Below are 16,396 nucleotides of genomic sequence, written 5' to 3'. Positions count from 1 at the left end.
ATTGAAGGGAAGCCGGGCAGAACAAGACAGCATCCGTGTTCGGTTTCTTGATTGGACGGCAGAATGCCTTGACTGTGACAGCAGAGGAAATGGCAGCAGACAAGATTGGGCTGAATAACTGATGCTCTGCCAGTCCCTGAGCTTCATGATTTTTATCTCTTCCAACTTGAGAGACCCAAAAGGACAAAACCTAGAGACATAGATGTTAAATGTATGTATTTTCCATAAGGAAAAGGGGAAAGAGAGAAACTCAAATCCAGCAAACAGTACCAGTCAAAATGAACCAGAGAAGAAAAGTGAGTGACTTAAGAAGCTGTCTAAAGCATTAGAAAATAGGCTGAGCCTTCCTGAAAGCAAAAGGAGAGCCACCATGGAAATTAAAATGTCAGCATCACATTCCTCTATTGCAGAAAATAATACAGCAAAACACATACTGCTCAAGACCTGAAGAGTCGAAAGTGAGGAGGAGCAGTGATTCAGGAGCGTCAGGCTTCTGGTCACAAACGAAGGACAAAGCATTGCTCACCACCCAGTTCTACAAGGATTAAGTTGTCAGCCACTGCAGTCAATGACTCACAATGCACCCTGCGAGGAATTCAGGATGAAGAACAGAATGAGGCACTCTGTGCTTTGGGAAAACAGGCCCCTTAGATAAGATAGTTAGTTGTATATCTCAGGAAGAATTTTAATGAACCCAGATTCTTGCATCTTCCCGTACATAGAAAAGCACTAAATTATTAACTCAAGGAATCTGTTCTTTGTGACTAGCAGTAGTCTTTTACCAAGATGTATGCCTGCCTACATGTATTCCCTAGCCAAAAAGCATTTAGAAGCTGGTTTCTCCCCTACATCTTCAGAACTACTAAGAGGCCATCTCCCAGGCTACAGTCCTCAGCAAGATTCCTGAATAAAAAAGACTCACAACTTTTACATTGGGCACTTTCCTTTCAGTAGACGTGGTCCCACCAGTTCCACGGTGCCGTGGACTTCAAAAGCTTCAATGAGCTGAGAATGGTTCTTCAGCTGAAAAAATGGTGATGAGGAGGAGACATTGCCAAGGCTAAGGTTTAAGAGGGTGGCAAAATTCCAGGACGGCAGTCAGTGTGGGACAAGGCTGTGAATGACTGCCCACCCAAGCTAGTGGATGAGGTATTGCCAGATACACCTGCCTTCAGTGCAGCGCATTGAGCTTAAAGAGGAAATAGAAGTTGAGACTTTAAATATGTTGAAGGGAAAGAAATGTACCTTTAATGAGACTGATGTCTGGTGCTCCCACCACTGGAAATTTCTCAGTTTTACAAGAAAAAGAACATTGAATGCTTATTGTGTGCCAGGCCCTGCACTATGCATCTTATATTTATGTATTTAGTAATCACATCATCCTACGAGTTTGGGCACTAATAACATTACAACTTCATAGATGGAAAAATTGGGGCATGGAGAGATTAAGTAGCTTGTCCAAGGTCATGCCATTGGTACTCTTGGTAGGAGCTCATTGAGGGGGGAGTAGGACTACTCTGATGGATGATCTGCTCCTCTCCAAGACTTAGCCATTCTGCGTTTAATGGTTAAGACTATTGGATTTATGGATGGAGGAGTATGTTAGAGAATTGTTAGAAGGTAAATGCCCTGCCTTGTCCCTGGTTTTCAGTCCATGAGAAGGGATTCTCCCCTAAGTGCTCTTGGCCTCTTATTCCACCCCATACTTTTCCATGGATGTTGTTAGTTACCAGGTTGGCAGGTAACTTTCCCTTTTTTCTAATGTAAACATTGTACTATAAATTTCCCTCTCAGTACTGCTTTAACTGTGTCCCACAAATTTTGATACATTGTGTTTACATTTTCATTCACTTCAATGTATTTTTAAATTTCCCTTGAGACTTCCTCTTTGACCCATGGATTATTTACAGGTCTGATGTTTAGTTGTTTGAAAATTTTCCTGTTGTCTTTCTGGCATTGATTTCTAGTTCATTTCCATTGTAGTCAGAGTATGACATCAAATCTTTTATAGTTATTGAGATTTCTTTTATGACCCGGGATATGATCTTAGTATATACCCCATGGGTGTCGAGAAGAATGTGTATTCTGCTCTTGTGGGGTGGAGTGTTCTGTGAATGTTGATTAGATCCTCTGGTTGATGGTGCTGTTGAGTTCTTCCATATCCTTGATATATTTCTGTCTAGTTGTTCAGGTTGGGTCATTTTTATTGTTCTGTCTTCAAGTTCATGAATTCTTTGTTCCTTCCACTTTATTGTTTAACCCATATATAAAGTTTTTTATTTTGGTTATTTTATTTTTTAGCTCTAAAATTTCCATATGGTTCTTTTTTACATCTTCTGTTTCTTTGTTTGTGACTATGCCTTTACTGAAACTTTCTATAGTTTCCCTTGTTTTGAGTATGTTCATAATTGTTCATTGAAGCATTTCTATGATGACTGCTTTAAAATTCTTTTAAAATAATTGTAGTATCTGTATCATCTTGGTATTGGCATTTGCTGATTGTCGTTTCTCATTCTAGTTGATATTTTCCTGATTCTTGGTAGGATGAGTGATTTTTGGTCAAAACCTGGACAGTTTGGGTGTGCGTTAAGAAAATCTAGATCTTATTAAATCTTCTGTTTTAGTAGAACTTGACATCACTGAGGTGGGAGAAAAGGCACACCACCTCACTGCTGTTCGTAAGGATAGATGTCCACATTCTTGCTCCATCTCCATTGCCACCTGACAGATACCAGTTGGTTGGGTGTGGGAGTTTAGGCTCCCTGGTTGGCCAATGCTGATGCAACCCTAGCTGGGAGGATTGGCATCCTTACTATTGCTGGCTGGGAGTGGGTGGAAGTTCAGGCTGCCCACGTGGTCTCTACTGACCCCACAGAGCGAAGGGGCTCATTCCAGCCCAGCTGGGGTAAAAATTCTGGCTTCTCACATGGCCTGTCAGTCACCACCCTGGTGGGGGCTTGGAGAGCCTCCTTCACTTGGCAAGGGCGGGATCCCCAAGTCTCCCCCGCTGGCTTTGCTGCCATGGGCTGGGGTGGAGCCACAGTGGTTTTCTGTGAGGTTTGCTGGAATAGAGCAATTGTTGTCTAAAAGTTTGCTGTCTTGCCAGGCTCGCCTTTCCTGGACCTTTGGCTCGAAAAGCTTTTCTCGGGGCTTTTTTGGGGGTCTGTGCTTATTGGCATTTCTGGTTGCTGTCTTCTCTAACACCCAGTCTGAGATACATGAGGCAAAAATAACATTCAGGGAACTTGCTACCATATTGTTCCTCTGGTCCTGAGGTTGCTCGATGGCTGTCTTTTTCTGTCCATCTTTTAGTGTCTTCTTCTGTTTGTGTTACATATAATATCCAGGGGTTTTAGATGTACTTAGCAGGAGGAATAGGGAAAAAATGTGTCTATTCCATCTTCTGGAAGCAGAACAGAAGTCAAGTTCCAGGAATTTTGATTATTGCTCTGGCAACCAAGGAGAAAGAGGAATGTGGCTTTGAGTCACTGGTTATGTGGGAGATGAGAGTAGCTGTCCAAGGCAGTGGCAGGGGACCCAGCAACATGGCAGCAAGCAGAGTTCTAGGAGAGATGGCTGGTAAGCAGTTCTCTGTGGTGGGCCAGAAAGAGTGGCATCTGATGTTTGTTTTGAAGCAATTTCCTCCTCTGGATTCCAATTATTCTCCATTTCCCCCAAATCTCCAGTAGGTGCTTATTATACCTAGCACCCTAGTCTTCAAGAATGAAGGAGATGAACGAGAAGACTATGTGATTGTATTAGGATCGAGGAGGGAGGGAGAGGTGACAGGGCCAGTGATGCCGGACTGATGGAGGCCTGAGCCAAGAGCAGACTGGGGGAGGCCAGACCAGGGCACTGCCACTCAGAGTTACCACAAAAGCTTGTACGTCCTCCCAGCTCAGGGGGGATCAGGTGAGAGCAGTGACAAGGAGCTGAGTCATCATGAGAAAGGGGTTTTCATGGTGAGGAGGCAGCGTCTTGGTGTGGTTCTCTCCAAGCTTACCGCTCCATTGCTTGGGTGGAGAGAAGCACCTCTCCTTCCAGGTTCGCGTCATGCTGACTCTGAAGGAAGCCCATGTGGCTCTGGCCCACTGGCTACACGCTTTCACCCTCATTGACTCCACTCTGTTGCTTCCCAGAGGCCAGACCAGCGAGAATGACTCAGCACACAGGCTGACCTGTGCAAGGTCCATGCATGCGTGTTGGGGGTGGTAGGAAGCATGGTGAGTGGGGTTTCTGGTAGACCTCTAACCGTGGTTTCAGTGTTTTAGAAAACTTGTCTGCTTTAGAACACCTGGACCTGGAGAGATGGCAGAGGCTGCAGAAGGTTACGCTTATTGTTATAGGGTCTCCATAGCATGTGTAGAACTACCCTGTGTAATGGGGGTAGCAAGGGGCCACACGAGGGGGAGTTCTAATTTTCCAGTAAATCCCAGCACATCTTCTCAGATCACCTTTGCCTGAAATCTAAGTCTCGTTGTTAGTTATCTCCCTGACCCCACGGCCAAGTGCTCTTCAAGACCTGCCCATGCTTCCTTCTGAACACCTGTGGAGTGAGCCTCCATCCCCTTCCCCTTCAGGTGGAGAAGCAAATGGAGAAAACACACTGATGTCCAGGCTTCGTGTGGAAGACACGGTTCCTGCTCTTTTTTGGTTGGCGACATCCGAAGTCCTGGGACAGAAGGGAAAGGAGGATAAATATGAATATGAATGTGTGTGTGTGTGTGTGTGTGTGTGTGTGTGTGTGTGTGTGGCTTCTCTCACTAGAATTCGTACAGTCTGTATTAATGGTTCTGCCTGTTTTGTCCTCTGCCATATCCTCATTGCCTAGAATAGTATCTGCTACACTTTTGGGCTCTAAAGAAACGTTGGAAAGAAGGAAGGGAGGGAGGGAGGAAGGAAGGAGGGGGAAAGGAGGAAGGAAGGAGGAAGGGAGGAGGGGGAAGGGAGGTGGGATTGCGTTTCCTTTGTGGTGGGCCTGAGCTCGTTGCCCAGAAAGCCGCAGAGCTTTGGCCTTTACCCCTGAAGGTGAATTTTGAAGCCATGCCCCCCAGTTTTCCTCCCCGACAGCTGCACAAGATTCTCATGCCCCACTGGCCACATGAGTGTCCTCAGAGGGAGCAGACGCAGGCGGAGGAGCTCCTCGTGGCCAGCAGAGAAAACAGGGCGGCGCTGCTTCACTGAGTGCGGCTGGCGGGTGGCCTGGGGGCGCCCCCATCAGCTCTATAAAGGCTCCCTGGCCAGAGCCCTAGGGGGCAGCGGCTTCTACCTCTTTGTCCCTGGAAGGGCACAGGAAAATGGCCCTGGCCCTGGCAGTCTTCAGTCTGCTGAGCTCAGCCTGCTTGGTGTCAGCCAACAGCTTTGGTGAGTTGTGAGCCTGAGGCCATGGAGCGTGGGGTCAGGAGGGAGCTCTCAGGCCAGCCCCTTGTGAGCCAGGATTTGCCCCAGGGCCTTGGACCCTCTGTGATCTCATTTAATCCTCACAGTGTCCCAAGGTCAGTTACTTGCTCTTCCCTTTTCAGATGAAGAGACAGAGGGTCTTGAGAGGGAAACTGGATGGTCCGAGGTCACGGGGTCAGTGATCTGTGGAGAGGAGATGGGAAACCAGATCTTCCTAGTTGGATTCTAGTTCTCCCCACCCCACCCTGTTAGCAAATTTTGGCATTGCCGTTGTTTTTTTTGTTGTTGTTCTCTTAGAGATCTCAAGTACTAGGTTATCCGTGTGGGGTATTTGAGAAATAGTCAGCAGGTAGTGAAAAACACAGATCTACCCGTGGCATGAAATAGACCTAAATTCTAGCTACGGCTCAGCCGCTTAACCTGTGACTTTGGATAAGTCTCAGCTTGCTTCCTCGCTGGGAAAGTAAGCATTTGTGACTGTGATTTCTGCATAAGCTCCTGCATGTTACACGCATTCTCCATGGAAAATAAGACACATGAGAGTTATTAATCTGTATTCCCATGCGGGACCAGGAAGGTGCTCTGTCTGCAGGGAGTGCCTTGAGAAATTCAAGAGCACCTCCTTTATGGTGTTCTGACCTGACCCAGGGAGCAATCCAAGGGTTCATTTTGAATCCTTCTCTTGCCAGCTGTATGATCTTGAACAGACGATATTCCCTGCCCGAGTCTTAGGGCCACATGGGTAAGGTGGAGATAATGCCTCCCAGGGAATTACGGGAGCTAATGTCATAGTTGGAAGAGTGTGAGTAGCTGAAAATTGCAAGTTAGAACATACTTGATGATGGTGCTAGAAATAAAACCCGGAAGAGCATCTGTGCCTTTAGGGAGCCCGTCTCTCTTACTGGAATCCAGACCAGCAACTCCTCTCTGATGAGTCACTTCCTTTGTGCAGAGTACCAGGTGGACGCCCAGCCTCTCCGTCCGTGTGAGCAGCAGAGGGAGGGGGCCTTTCTGAAGGGAGCAGACTACGTTCCCCAGTGCGCTGAGGATGGCAGCTTCCAGTAAGGCCTACTCCAGCCATGTGGACTCAGGGGCCTTGGAGGCCTTAAAGCACATCGCATTCCTGTCCCCTGTCCTCCCTTCCCGCCCTCCCTCTACTCTCCTCCTTGAACGTGAGATGTGGCTACTGTCACCTGGAGGGCGCCTGCCGCTCAGAATCTCAGATTAATCAGCACTGAGTCATCTGGCCCGGAGCGCCCCAACCCATGCTGCATTGCAACCAGAACCAAAGACGTGCCCTCCTTTCCTGCCACAGCTTTGACCCTAATTAACAAGGGGCGCAGGGCTGGGGAGATCAAATGATTGATGCTCCGGCGCCTCTTCTCCTCCCTGCATCCTCTTGATGAGTCAGAGGTGGAGGGAAGCAGGGGCCTCTGGACTTTCAGGTCAGTGGCTGCCTCCAGGCTGTGCCGAGTTCGGCTCTCTGGGCGGCATGACGCCGTCTCCCCACTGGGCTCCTCTCGGAAAGGGGCTTTTGGCTGCCCTAACATGAACTCGGGGCCCGGACTCTCTGCCGGCAGAGTGGAGTGATAACACACAGGAACCCTTTGCATGTGTTTCACTTTCCCCACGCTGTTCCAGCCACGTTTGAGCAAGGGGAACTCCGTCTCTAGGACTGTGTTCTGGGAAACATCCCTGAGACATCCGTCACCCCCCACCCCACCTCCATTTTATTCACACGCTTGCTTTGTGCGCCTGACAAAGCTCTTACCTACTCTCGAGAGTGCAAAGGCCAGCGCAAAGGCCGGTCCCTGCTTGGAGCTCTGGGAATTCTGGAGCGGAGGAGTTAGGAGGATGGTTCACCTTTGCCGCTTTACTTAATCAATCTATAGCTGTTCCCGCATCTCTTTCCTGGCCACATACAGGTTCAAGCCAGCCCTGCCCCTCCTCAGAAGCTTTTGCATACGATGTTCTCTTTACCTGGAACACCTTTTACCTTCTTAGGCCCCTGGTATAACACCTGTTCGCCCCTCCACCTCAGTTTAGCCATCACTACCCCTTGGAGACCCACGGAGCGCTTCCTGAGTAACCGTAACCCAGGCCACTGTCTGCCCACTCCTGGTCCACGTAAGGAGCACCTTTACCCCCTGCAGCCTCCATGGGGCAGGAGCGTGGACACCAGGGTGGCCTTTGCTACAGGGCTGGCAGACTGGCCGGGTGGAGAATGAATGTGCGGGGCTGTCACGGGGGTCAGCGCTTTCCCTTTCTCTAGTCACCTGCCCTGCTCCACACCAGTCTCTTCCTAGTTTAAATGAACTAAAGCTTGGAGGGATGGAAAGGAAGAGGAAAGGTAGCTGACTGTGTCTCCTGCCCTCAGGACCGTCCAGTGCGGGAAGGAAGGCGGCTCCTGCTGGTGTGTGGACGCCGACGGCAGGCAAGTGCCCGGCAGCCGGCAGCCTGGGCGGCCTGCGGCCTGTAAGTTGGCAGGGGGGACCCGCTGGGGACAACTCACATCCTGGATAGAGCACTAGGCTTGGGTGTGTCAAGGGTGAGTCTCCCCATGGGCTGCTGGATCTTCCCCTTTGAATTAGACCCTATCTCCTACAGGACTGCTGTGAAAATCAAGGGGACAATCAAGTCATTTGTTTAGCTAATCGTCTCTGAATTCCCCCATGTGCCAGGCTCGGTGCCTGGTGCTAAGGAAGCAACAGGGAACAGACATCAAAGGTCTCTGAAACCAGAAAGCGGCCACGTGCACAGGAAGAGTTCTTTCACCTGGGGTGTTTCTAAAATTTGAGACTGAGGTGAAAACTTCCCTGTTAAAATAATTGTTATGATGAGTAGTCAAAGCCCAGTCCCCATTTAAAGCATGTCACAGTTCAGCCTAAAACAAAGGTCAGTTTACACTGGTCATCTTAAAATTGTGAAACTGAGCCTGGAACCACTTATCCTTTAATGGAGCAAAGCTCTGTTTTGGGCACTGGTTTTGGGGGCCAGCATGCTGCTGGGTCCCATGCTGTCACTGAGTTCTTGTTCCTTGTCTGTAACACGAATATAGTATCTGCTATAGGATCAACTGTGATGGTTGAGAGGATTTAAAATGCACATAAGACACCCGGCCCACAGTAGGTATTCAATAGGAGCAGTAATCACTAATGTCACTAGTCCTCATGCACCTGAAGAAGGCAGTTGTATTTTAATTCTATAGATAACGTGAGTGGGGCACAGAGAGGTGACGGACTTCCCCAAGGTCACACAGCAAGTGTGCGGGGAAAGTTGAATTCAGACAAGCTGTCAACAGCCAGCCTGTACTCCATTCACACTGCACCTCTGCAGTGCCAGGGCTGTGGGGTGTCCCGGGGACCCATGGGACACGATGAAATCTGCCCTTCCAAGCTCGGTCCGCAGGATGTCAGAAGAAATCCTGGGATATAGAGTTGGGCAGTTGGAACGCTGGTCCTGAGGCTGTCGCCAGCTCATCGAGCACCCATGGGCTGTGGGAAGGACCACCCTGCCTTCCCGTCTCTGGGGAGGGAGCGTGGTCCTCCTGGGCTATGACCCCTACGTCGCCCCTGCTGTCCTGCTCTGACGCCGCTCTTTGCTGCCACAGGTCTGTCGTTCTGCCAGCTGCAGAAGCAGCAGATCTTGCTGAGCAGCTACATCAACAGCACGGCCACATCCTACCTCCCTCAGTGTCAGGATTCGGGGGATTACGAGCCCGTGCAGTGCGACCTGCGACGCGAGCAGTGCTGGTGTGTGGACCCGGAAGGGATGGAGGTGTACGGGACCCGCCAGCGGGGGAGGCTGACACGATGTAAGTCCCACTGGCACCAGCACCCCATGAGGAGGCGGAGGCTGTGTGCGGCCTCCCATATCGGAACCAAAATGGGGTCAGGGCTCCCTGAGAAAAGGCAGAGGACCTGGCCCTCAGCACAGAGAAGGAAGGGATTTTAGGAAGGTTTTATCCCTTCTGATAGTTCCATGTGGTGGACAGCAACATTCACCGGCTGATCATTAGAAGCGTAAGTAGGAATTCGAGGAGCATCTCCTGTCCCAGGCCTTAGTCCCTGTTTGGGATGCTGTCACGAGTGTAGTATGAACCCATGCACCTAGACTGCAGAAGCGTACACACCTCCTTGTATGGAAGAATTAAAAACTGTTTTCTTGGAAACGTTTAGGTCCAGGGACCTGTGAGATAAGAAACCGCCGTCTCCTCCACGGGGTGGGGGACAAGTCCCCGCCCCAGTGTTCTCCAGACGGAGCCTTCATGTCTGTGCAGTGCAAGTTCGTCAACACGACGGACATGATGATCTTTGACCTGGTCCACAGCTACAGCAGGTAAGGGCTGCCGGGCCCCTGAGTGTGCTCATCACGGGCCATCCCTGCCCATCTCCTGCCAAAGCTCCTGCTCACTTTGGGACTGTACGCTGGGGCGCGCGCGCACGTGTGTGTGTGTGTGTGTGTGAGACACGCAGCCCATGGGAACGGAGCGAGGCCTCGCGCTCGTTTGCTGTGACGGACATCTGAAGGGCTACAGCATTCCCCACAAAGCAGGCTGGCAACAGCCATTCAGATTAAAAATAGGCGAACCCTCTGGCCCAGCCAGCCTATGGAGATAAAAACACCAGAATGTGGAGATGTATGTACCAGGATGTCTACTGCATCGTTTTTTATTGTAGCCAAAAACTGGGAACAAAGTACTGACAACCCAAGGTGGATGGCTGGATAAATGTGTACCTGCCATAAATATTTCTGTAGCCCTTAAAAAAAATGCAAATCAACTATTCCAGTTGATTCGGAGAGGATTCTGCAGCACATTAAGATAATATGATACACAAGGTACAGATAATATAAGAGGATTTAATTTTTAGAAAACCAACAAGCAGACAGGTCCCTTCATGTGCATATATGATTATATATTATGTTCATATCATGTGATCATGCTTGTGTCCATATAGGATTAGGTGAGCGCATATATGATTATATATTATGTTCATATCATGTGATCATGCTTGTGTCCGTATAGGATTAGGTGAGCGCATATATGATTATATATTATGTTCGTATCATGTGATCATGCTTGTGTCCGTATAGGATTAGGTGAGCGCATATATGATTATATATTATGTTCGTATCATGTGATCATGCTTGTGTCCGTATAGGATTAGGTGAGCGCATATATGATTATATATTATGTTCGTATCATGTGATCATGCTTGTGTCCGTATAGGATTAGGTGAGCGCATATATGATTATATATTATGTTCATATCATGTGATCATGCTTGTGTCCGTATAGGATTAGGTGAGCGCAGAGAAAAACATGAACAAGCACATACTGTGTGGTTATCACAGCCGCCTTGAGGGTCGGGTTGCTGTGGAGAAGGGAACCAGCAGAAAAGGAGAAAAGATGGCTCCATAAAAAACGTGGACCGTTTTTATGCATTTTTATAAATTGCATGTATGTTTGCACCTATCAATGAGTTTAAAGATTTAAATAACAAATATAAAAAGGGAGATGCATCATAGATCTTGGCCCAAATAACTGGATAGCTTCTGGTTATTCAAGATGGCTACTTTATTACTGTAAATGGCTCGCACAGACTTCAGATATAACTGAAACATTCTGAGTGAAAATAAATAAGAATATTAGTCTGTGAATACTGATAGGAATTCTCTTGGAGAACCTGAGCCTTTATGTGGCTGGCTTTCAAAACAACAAGTTTCTTTCCCTATGAGAGAGAGGGATGTGCTGGGAGGGGTCACAGATAAAAGCCTGTGACCAAGAACTGTCCAGAGATAAGTCTCTCTTGAGCTGCATAGTGTTTTAAAAACTGGGGGATTTTAAGTAGAATCCTGTGAAATTTCCATTTGTGTAGGTAAAAATAGTTGAACATCAGCCATTTTATATGTTCCACATAATACACAAAATTCTGGATTCCTGATTCTGAAGAACAAGGGTGAGGGCTACATGCATTGTTGCCTGGCACCAAGAAGCTGATTTTCTTTGGACTGAGCACGCACCCCCCGCTGCTCTGGGTCTCTCCGTGTCCTGCTGCCACACACCTCCTTCTCCATCTGTTTGCATTACCCGCCTGGCCCCATGGCATTTGCCCTGTGACCCTCATTCTGACTCTGTCACTGCTGGCAAAGTGACCTGGTCACTTACTTCTCTGAGCCTCAGTGTCCTCATCTGTAAGGACAACACTGGCTCGTTAGGTCATGGTGAAGCTATGCTGAGCCCTTGTCTATAAAACCACTGAGAAAATTGTAAATTATTATGCATCTGTAAGGAATCCTTACAGATTCCTTACAGATCACCAGCTTCAGCAAATGTAGGTTACATTCAGCAAATGTAGGTTACATTCCCCTCCCCGCCCCACAAGGCCTGCCCGTGTGCACATAGGAATCTCCAAACAGCCTGATTTACTGATGCTCATTGATGCAAACCTACGTGTGCTCAGTTCAAGTTCAACTGGATGTTCACTATATACAGGGAATTTGAGATCCTTCCATTTACTTCAGTATTTACAAAAATAATTGGAATTGATGGTCTCTGGCACACAGTAGGGACTCTGAAGCACAGAAGTTGAGGACCCTAGCCTAGGAAGCACAATTGGTGGGTTCCAGAGCTGTCTGTCTCCTTTTACCATCCCACAAAACCTCAGTTCATCTCTGTTCCCCACAGCATAGAGCACAGAGCCTTGCATACAGTAGACCTACAGTCATCAAAGAACTTCTTGCAGGTGCCAGCTTGAGGCACAATGCATAGCTGCTTCCACCAGAGGGCAGTCGAGTTAAAGGCAAACATTCAGGACTAAGCGTCTATTGTTACGGAACAAAAAAAGTTCACCCTTGAAATGGGAGCCTTTCTTTCATGTAAGCAAGCATGTCTCTGAGCGAATTCTGTTTTAAGAAGGTCATGGGAAGGGTCAGGTGGCTGGTTACTGGAAGCCCAGCCATATTCAGGAATTTTCTGTTAAGCAGACCTGGCCAGTGCCAGCCCCAGTCACTCCACTGGGGCGAAGTGTCAGGAGCCATGGAGGCTACGTGGAGAGTCTAGATGTAACACCTAGGGTCGCCAGTTGAAAAAATACCGGATGGCCAGTGATATTTGAATTTCAGATAAACAAGGAGTAATTTTTTAGTTTCAGTACGTCCCCAATACTGCATCAAGAATTTTAAGCCTGAGTGGGAGTTGGGTATATCTTATTAACCATCAGACTTGGATTTTGAAATGAACGGACTGGGGTCGGGGAAGAGCAGAACGGGTGCCTGGGGGTGACTCTACAAGTTCGGAGGCTGCCGTACTGGTCCAGGTGAGAGGTGCTGTCGACTTGGACCAGAGCAGGTGATGGAGAGAACCGTGGTGAGATGGAGTGGGATTGGACAAATGTTGACTTGGTGGACTCCACAGAACTTGGTGAAGGAACAGACATGGGAGGCGAGGGAGAGGAAAAGTTAAGGAGGACTCCAAGGTCTGGTTTCTGGATGGATGGTACAGGAAGAGTCTGGAAAGGAAAAGTCACAAATTTGCTTTTGGAATATTGAATCTGAGGCGATTTCTATGGGAAATTCACATGGAGAAGTGGCGTAAGGCAGTTGACCTATTTCCATGGGGCCACCGGGAGCCTGGAAGCCTCATTTGCCAACCTGTTTGTTGTGGGTTCTTGATGTGCTGGGTGATGATTTACACTTGAACTTGGCCACAGCATTTGCCCATTTAAGGCAGGTCCTTTTGCCTCTTGAAAAAGGCAGCTGTTAACTACACCTGTTTGGCCGGTGACCAAAAAAACATGTCATGATGGGGTGACATGATGGAGTGAGCTTTGCTGGTCCTTCTGACCCTTCCCCCATCTTTCTCATCGCCCTTACCTAACCACTAACTAGGGAAGCGTATTCTGGCTAAGCAGATTGTAGTAAAGGGCTTAAGATCCGATGCCATTATCAAGGCTTTAGTGACCCGAATTAAATTCAGTCAGCCGGTTTCTTTATCAGCTCTTGTCCTTAGTGACTGAGCTCATTCACACTTCTTCAAATGCCTTGGCAACCCATGCTATACAGGTGATCCAGGGAGAAGGAGCAGATGCGTCATAACATGTGGTAAACGGGCCTCGTTCCCTGCACGTGTGAGCGACTGTGTGTGGAGACATCCTCATGACTCACAACCTGTTACCCTGACAGGACCCTCTGCAGTGTCTGCAGTGCCCCAAGCATTGTGGGAGTCACAGCGCTCGACTTTGAGGAGGGCTCGGCTAGTCTTCATCAATGGCGAGATGTCTGGAGGGGCTGTCTGGGAGAGGGTTGGAGCATCTGACTGAGTAGGGGCTGTTGGCTCCCCGGGTCCAGGGGCACGAATCCTACACTGCAGGTGGGCAGGAGCGGACGCCTGGCAGGGGCTGACATTTTGTATTGCACAGAGCCTCATTTGTGATTTCTCTAACTCTATGTTGGCCACAATCTGAACATAAAAGCAGAAACACCATCATTTTCCCCTCCACTACAATTTTCCTTCTTGAGGACTCTTTTATTATCATCCTGATGAAATCCAAAGAAAGCATCCTTTTCCATTAGTTGAAGGTTGAGGTGGGTCTCTGGGTTGAATTGGTGGAATGTGGGACTGGAGTGATTTAAACTTCCTGTGCCTCATGCTGGAATGGGCTTCAGAACTCCGGGCCAGCTGAGTGACCCATCACTGTCTATTAGATGCCAAGAAAAGCTCAGTGTCCGGCTAGAAAGAAGAGTGTCAAAACAGAGGACTGCCTCTCAGGATATGGGGCAGGAATAGGGTACAGCCAAACACACTGCATAACACCATTAGCAGAGATCACGTGGTGGTAAAGCCCTGGATTTGAAACCCCGTTCCCACCACTGGTTCAAGACCCATGGCCAATATACCTCACTTTTTTAACCTCTAAAATGGGCATGAAAAAAATACCACCTGCCTTTTAGGAGGGTTAAATGAATTAAATGAGTCAACATATATTAAACATTTTGCAGGTTGTCTTCTACAAATTAGTGTTCAATAAATGGAAGTGATTATGCTACTATTATTAGCACTTTTGTAATTGAATTGTCCCAGGTTCCAATGAATGAACTTCTGTCCTATACCTCCTGTCAGTGGGAGCAACTGGGCCAAGTGAGTTTTTAGTTTCTTTTATTCAACTCACTTAGTGTAACATTCTTTTAATTTAACTCACATACACACAGTCATAGACCAACAACATGGAAAAAAATCCATAATTCTACAGTGCGTTCATAGGTCTTGCTTTGTGCATTCATTTCCATTCAAATTAACTAATACTCGTGCACCCTGTGTTCAGGCTCTGAGCAGTTCCTGCAAATATATTCCCTTCCAATACTGGTTCATTTGCATAGGAGCAATTGTAGTGTATGTACATGCCATTTTGTATTCTACCCTTTTTACATAATATTATGCATGCATTTGTTTAGGGGGTTTACTATAATTTACTTTTAATTTTCATATCTTTGGACATTAAGGTTGTTTTCAACATTTTGCTAGAATATATTACACAGCAATAGACCTATCTGTGCAGAAAGCTGCTTTTCTGCTAACTTATTGGTTGGGGATATATTTCCAGATGTAGGTAGAAACATACTATACTTGGTTTCATAGACTTGCTATATAGGGCATAAAATAAATCTCTCAATGTTGCATAAAGATGAACAAATCCTCTCTGGTTGCTATGTCATTGCACGTGGGAAGAACTCCTGATACAGCTTTACGTCACTCACCTGGGCTTCATATTACTTCCAGGATGGGGAGTCCAGCCAATTAGCTCCCTTTAGCAATTGCCGGGTCAGGCAGGATTTAGGCATCCTTTTCCTCAATTTATGGCAAGGGATGTGTAGTCCTTGTTAGTGATGTCACATTGATTTGGTGTTTTTTTCAACTATGGGACTGGGAAATGGCCTACATAAGAATTTCCTATCGTGGAATTTGGCTTCTTTTCAAGCTCTTGAAAAGTTGTAAAGGGATCTGAAGTCGTCTGATCTCCCCAAATGAGATCATCTACAATGTGTACCATATGTCTGTAAAGCACACTTGGCCCTTAGTCTCTAGGGTTATATTCTAGTAAAGGAACTTGTTAATGCAATGCTCATTAACTGTTTTCTGCCTGGTCCTATGAGACACACGCTTGGGCATAAATTGGTCAAATGCCACGAGTGAGAAAAACGCTAATTAGTAGATGACAGCCAAGCACAGCTTTATTTTCACAGGTCCAGCCTCGCTCTGGCCAAGGACAACCAATTTAGGAAAAAAAAATACATTTACGGCAGGAAGCCTGGAGCAAATGGCATGAAATAAAGAAGCAGACATTTCTTTTCCCCAGATGAAATGAGGCCACGTTAATTTATTTCTACAGGAAGAGCTCATGATGACTTGCTTTTTATGAAATGGTGATCGTGAATCCCATTGTCTCTTAGGTTCCCAGATGCATTTGTGACCTTCAGTTCCTTTCGCAGAAGGTTTCCAGAGGTGTCTGGGTATTGTCACTGCGTAGACAGCCAAGGGCGGGAACTGGCTGAGACAGGTAAGCGCATTCGCCAGACCCGAGAGCCTAAATGTCACTCCCTGTAAACCAGAAATAGCGGCTGGGCTGCCCTGGATATGGAGGCGGGCGTGGCCCTCGCAGACTTTCAAGGGCGGCCCTGTAAACACAGCTGCTGCTGGTCCACGCGGGCGCCTTTGCACACACTGGAAAGAGGAGCCCGGCCCCCACCCCCCCCCGCCCCTGCGCAGACGCAGCTCCAAGCTTGGCAGGTAGAGCCTGGGATGGACTGCAATCTCTCACTCTCTCAGCTGTGCTCCCTTGTGCTGTGAACAAACTGTGCAACCGTACATAGCCGCCCTGACTTTGAAAACCATTAAAGCCTTGTTCAGACCCAAAGCACAATGATGCCAGTGGAGGCTCTGGCCTCTTCATATCTGTTTACACGGCGAGGTCAGGGCCTCCTGTCTGAGTGAACCCCTC

The 16,396-nt window shown here is 47.7% G+C and overlaps 1 protein-coding gene across 1 annotated transcript in view; it reads left to right on the top strand.

Annotated features, from left to right (window-relative positions):
* Nucleotides 1–6,138: 6,138 nt before the first annotated feature.
* TG (thyroglobulin) overlaps nucleotides 6,139–16,396 on the top strand; it is a 244,560-nt gene continuing 234,302 nt past the window's right edge. Inside the window, exons 1-6 of the mRNA XM_057532421.1 lie at nucleotides 6,139–6,142; nucleotides 6,353–6,461; nucleotides 7,778–7,875; nucleotides 9,011–9,214; nucleotides 9,579–9,738; nucleotides 15,849–15,955. Coding sequence (XP_057388404.1) covers nucleotides 6,139–6,142; nucleotides 6,353–6,461; nucleotides 7,778–7,875; nucleotides 9,011–9,214; nucleotides 9,579–9,738; nucleotides 15,849–15,955 — 682 coding nt within the window. The remainder of the gene's footprint in view (nucleotides 6,143–6,352; nucleotides 6,462–7,777; nucleotides 7,876–9,010; nucleotides 9,215–9,578; nucleotides 9,739–15,848; nucleotides 15,956–16,396) is intronic.

The sequence above is a fragment of the Balaenoptera acutorostrata genome, chromosome 17, assembly GCF_949987535.1.
Source record: "Balaenoptera acutorostrata chromosome 17, mBalAcu1.1, whole genome shotgun sequence".
Lineage (NCBI taxonomy): Eukaryota > Metazoa > Chordata > Mammalia > Artiodactyla > Balaenopteridae > Balaenoptera > Balaenoptera acutorostrata.
This window is presented reverse-complemented; position numbering and strand designations above follow the sequence as displayed.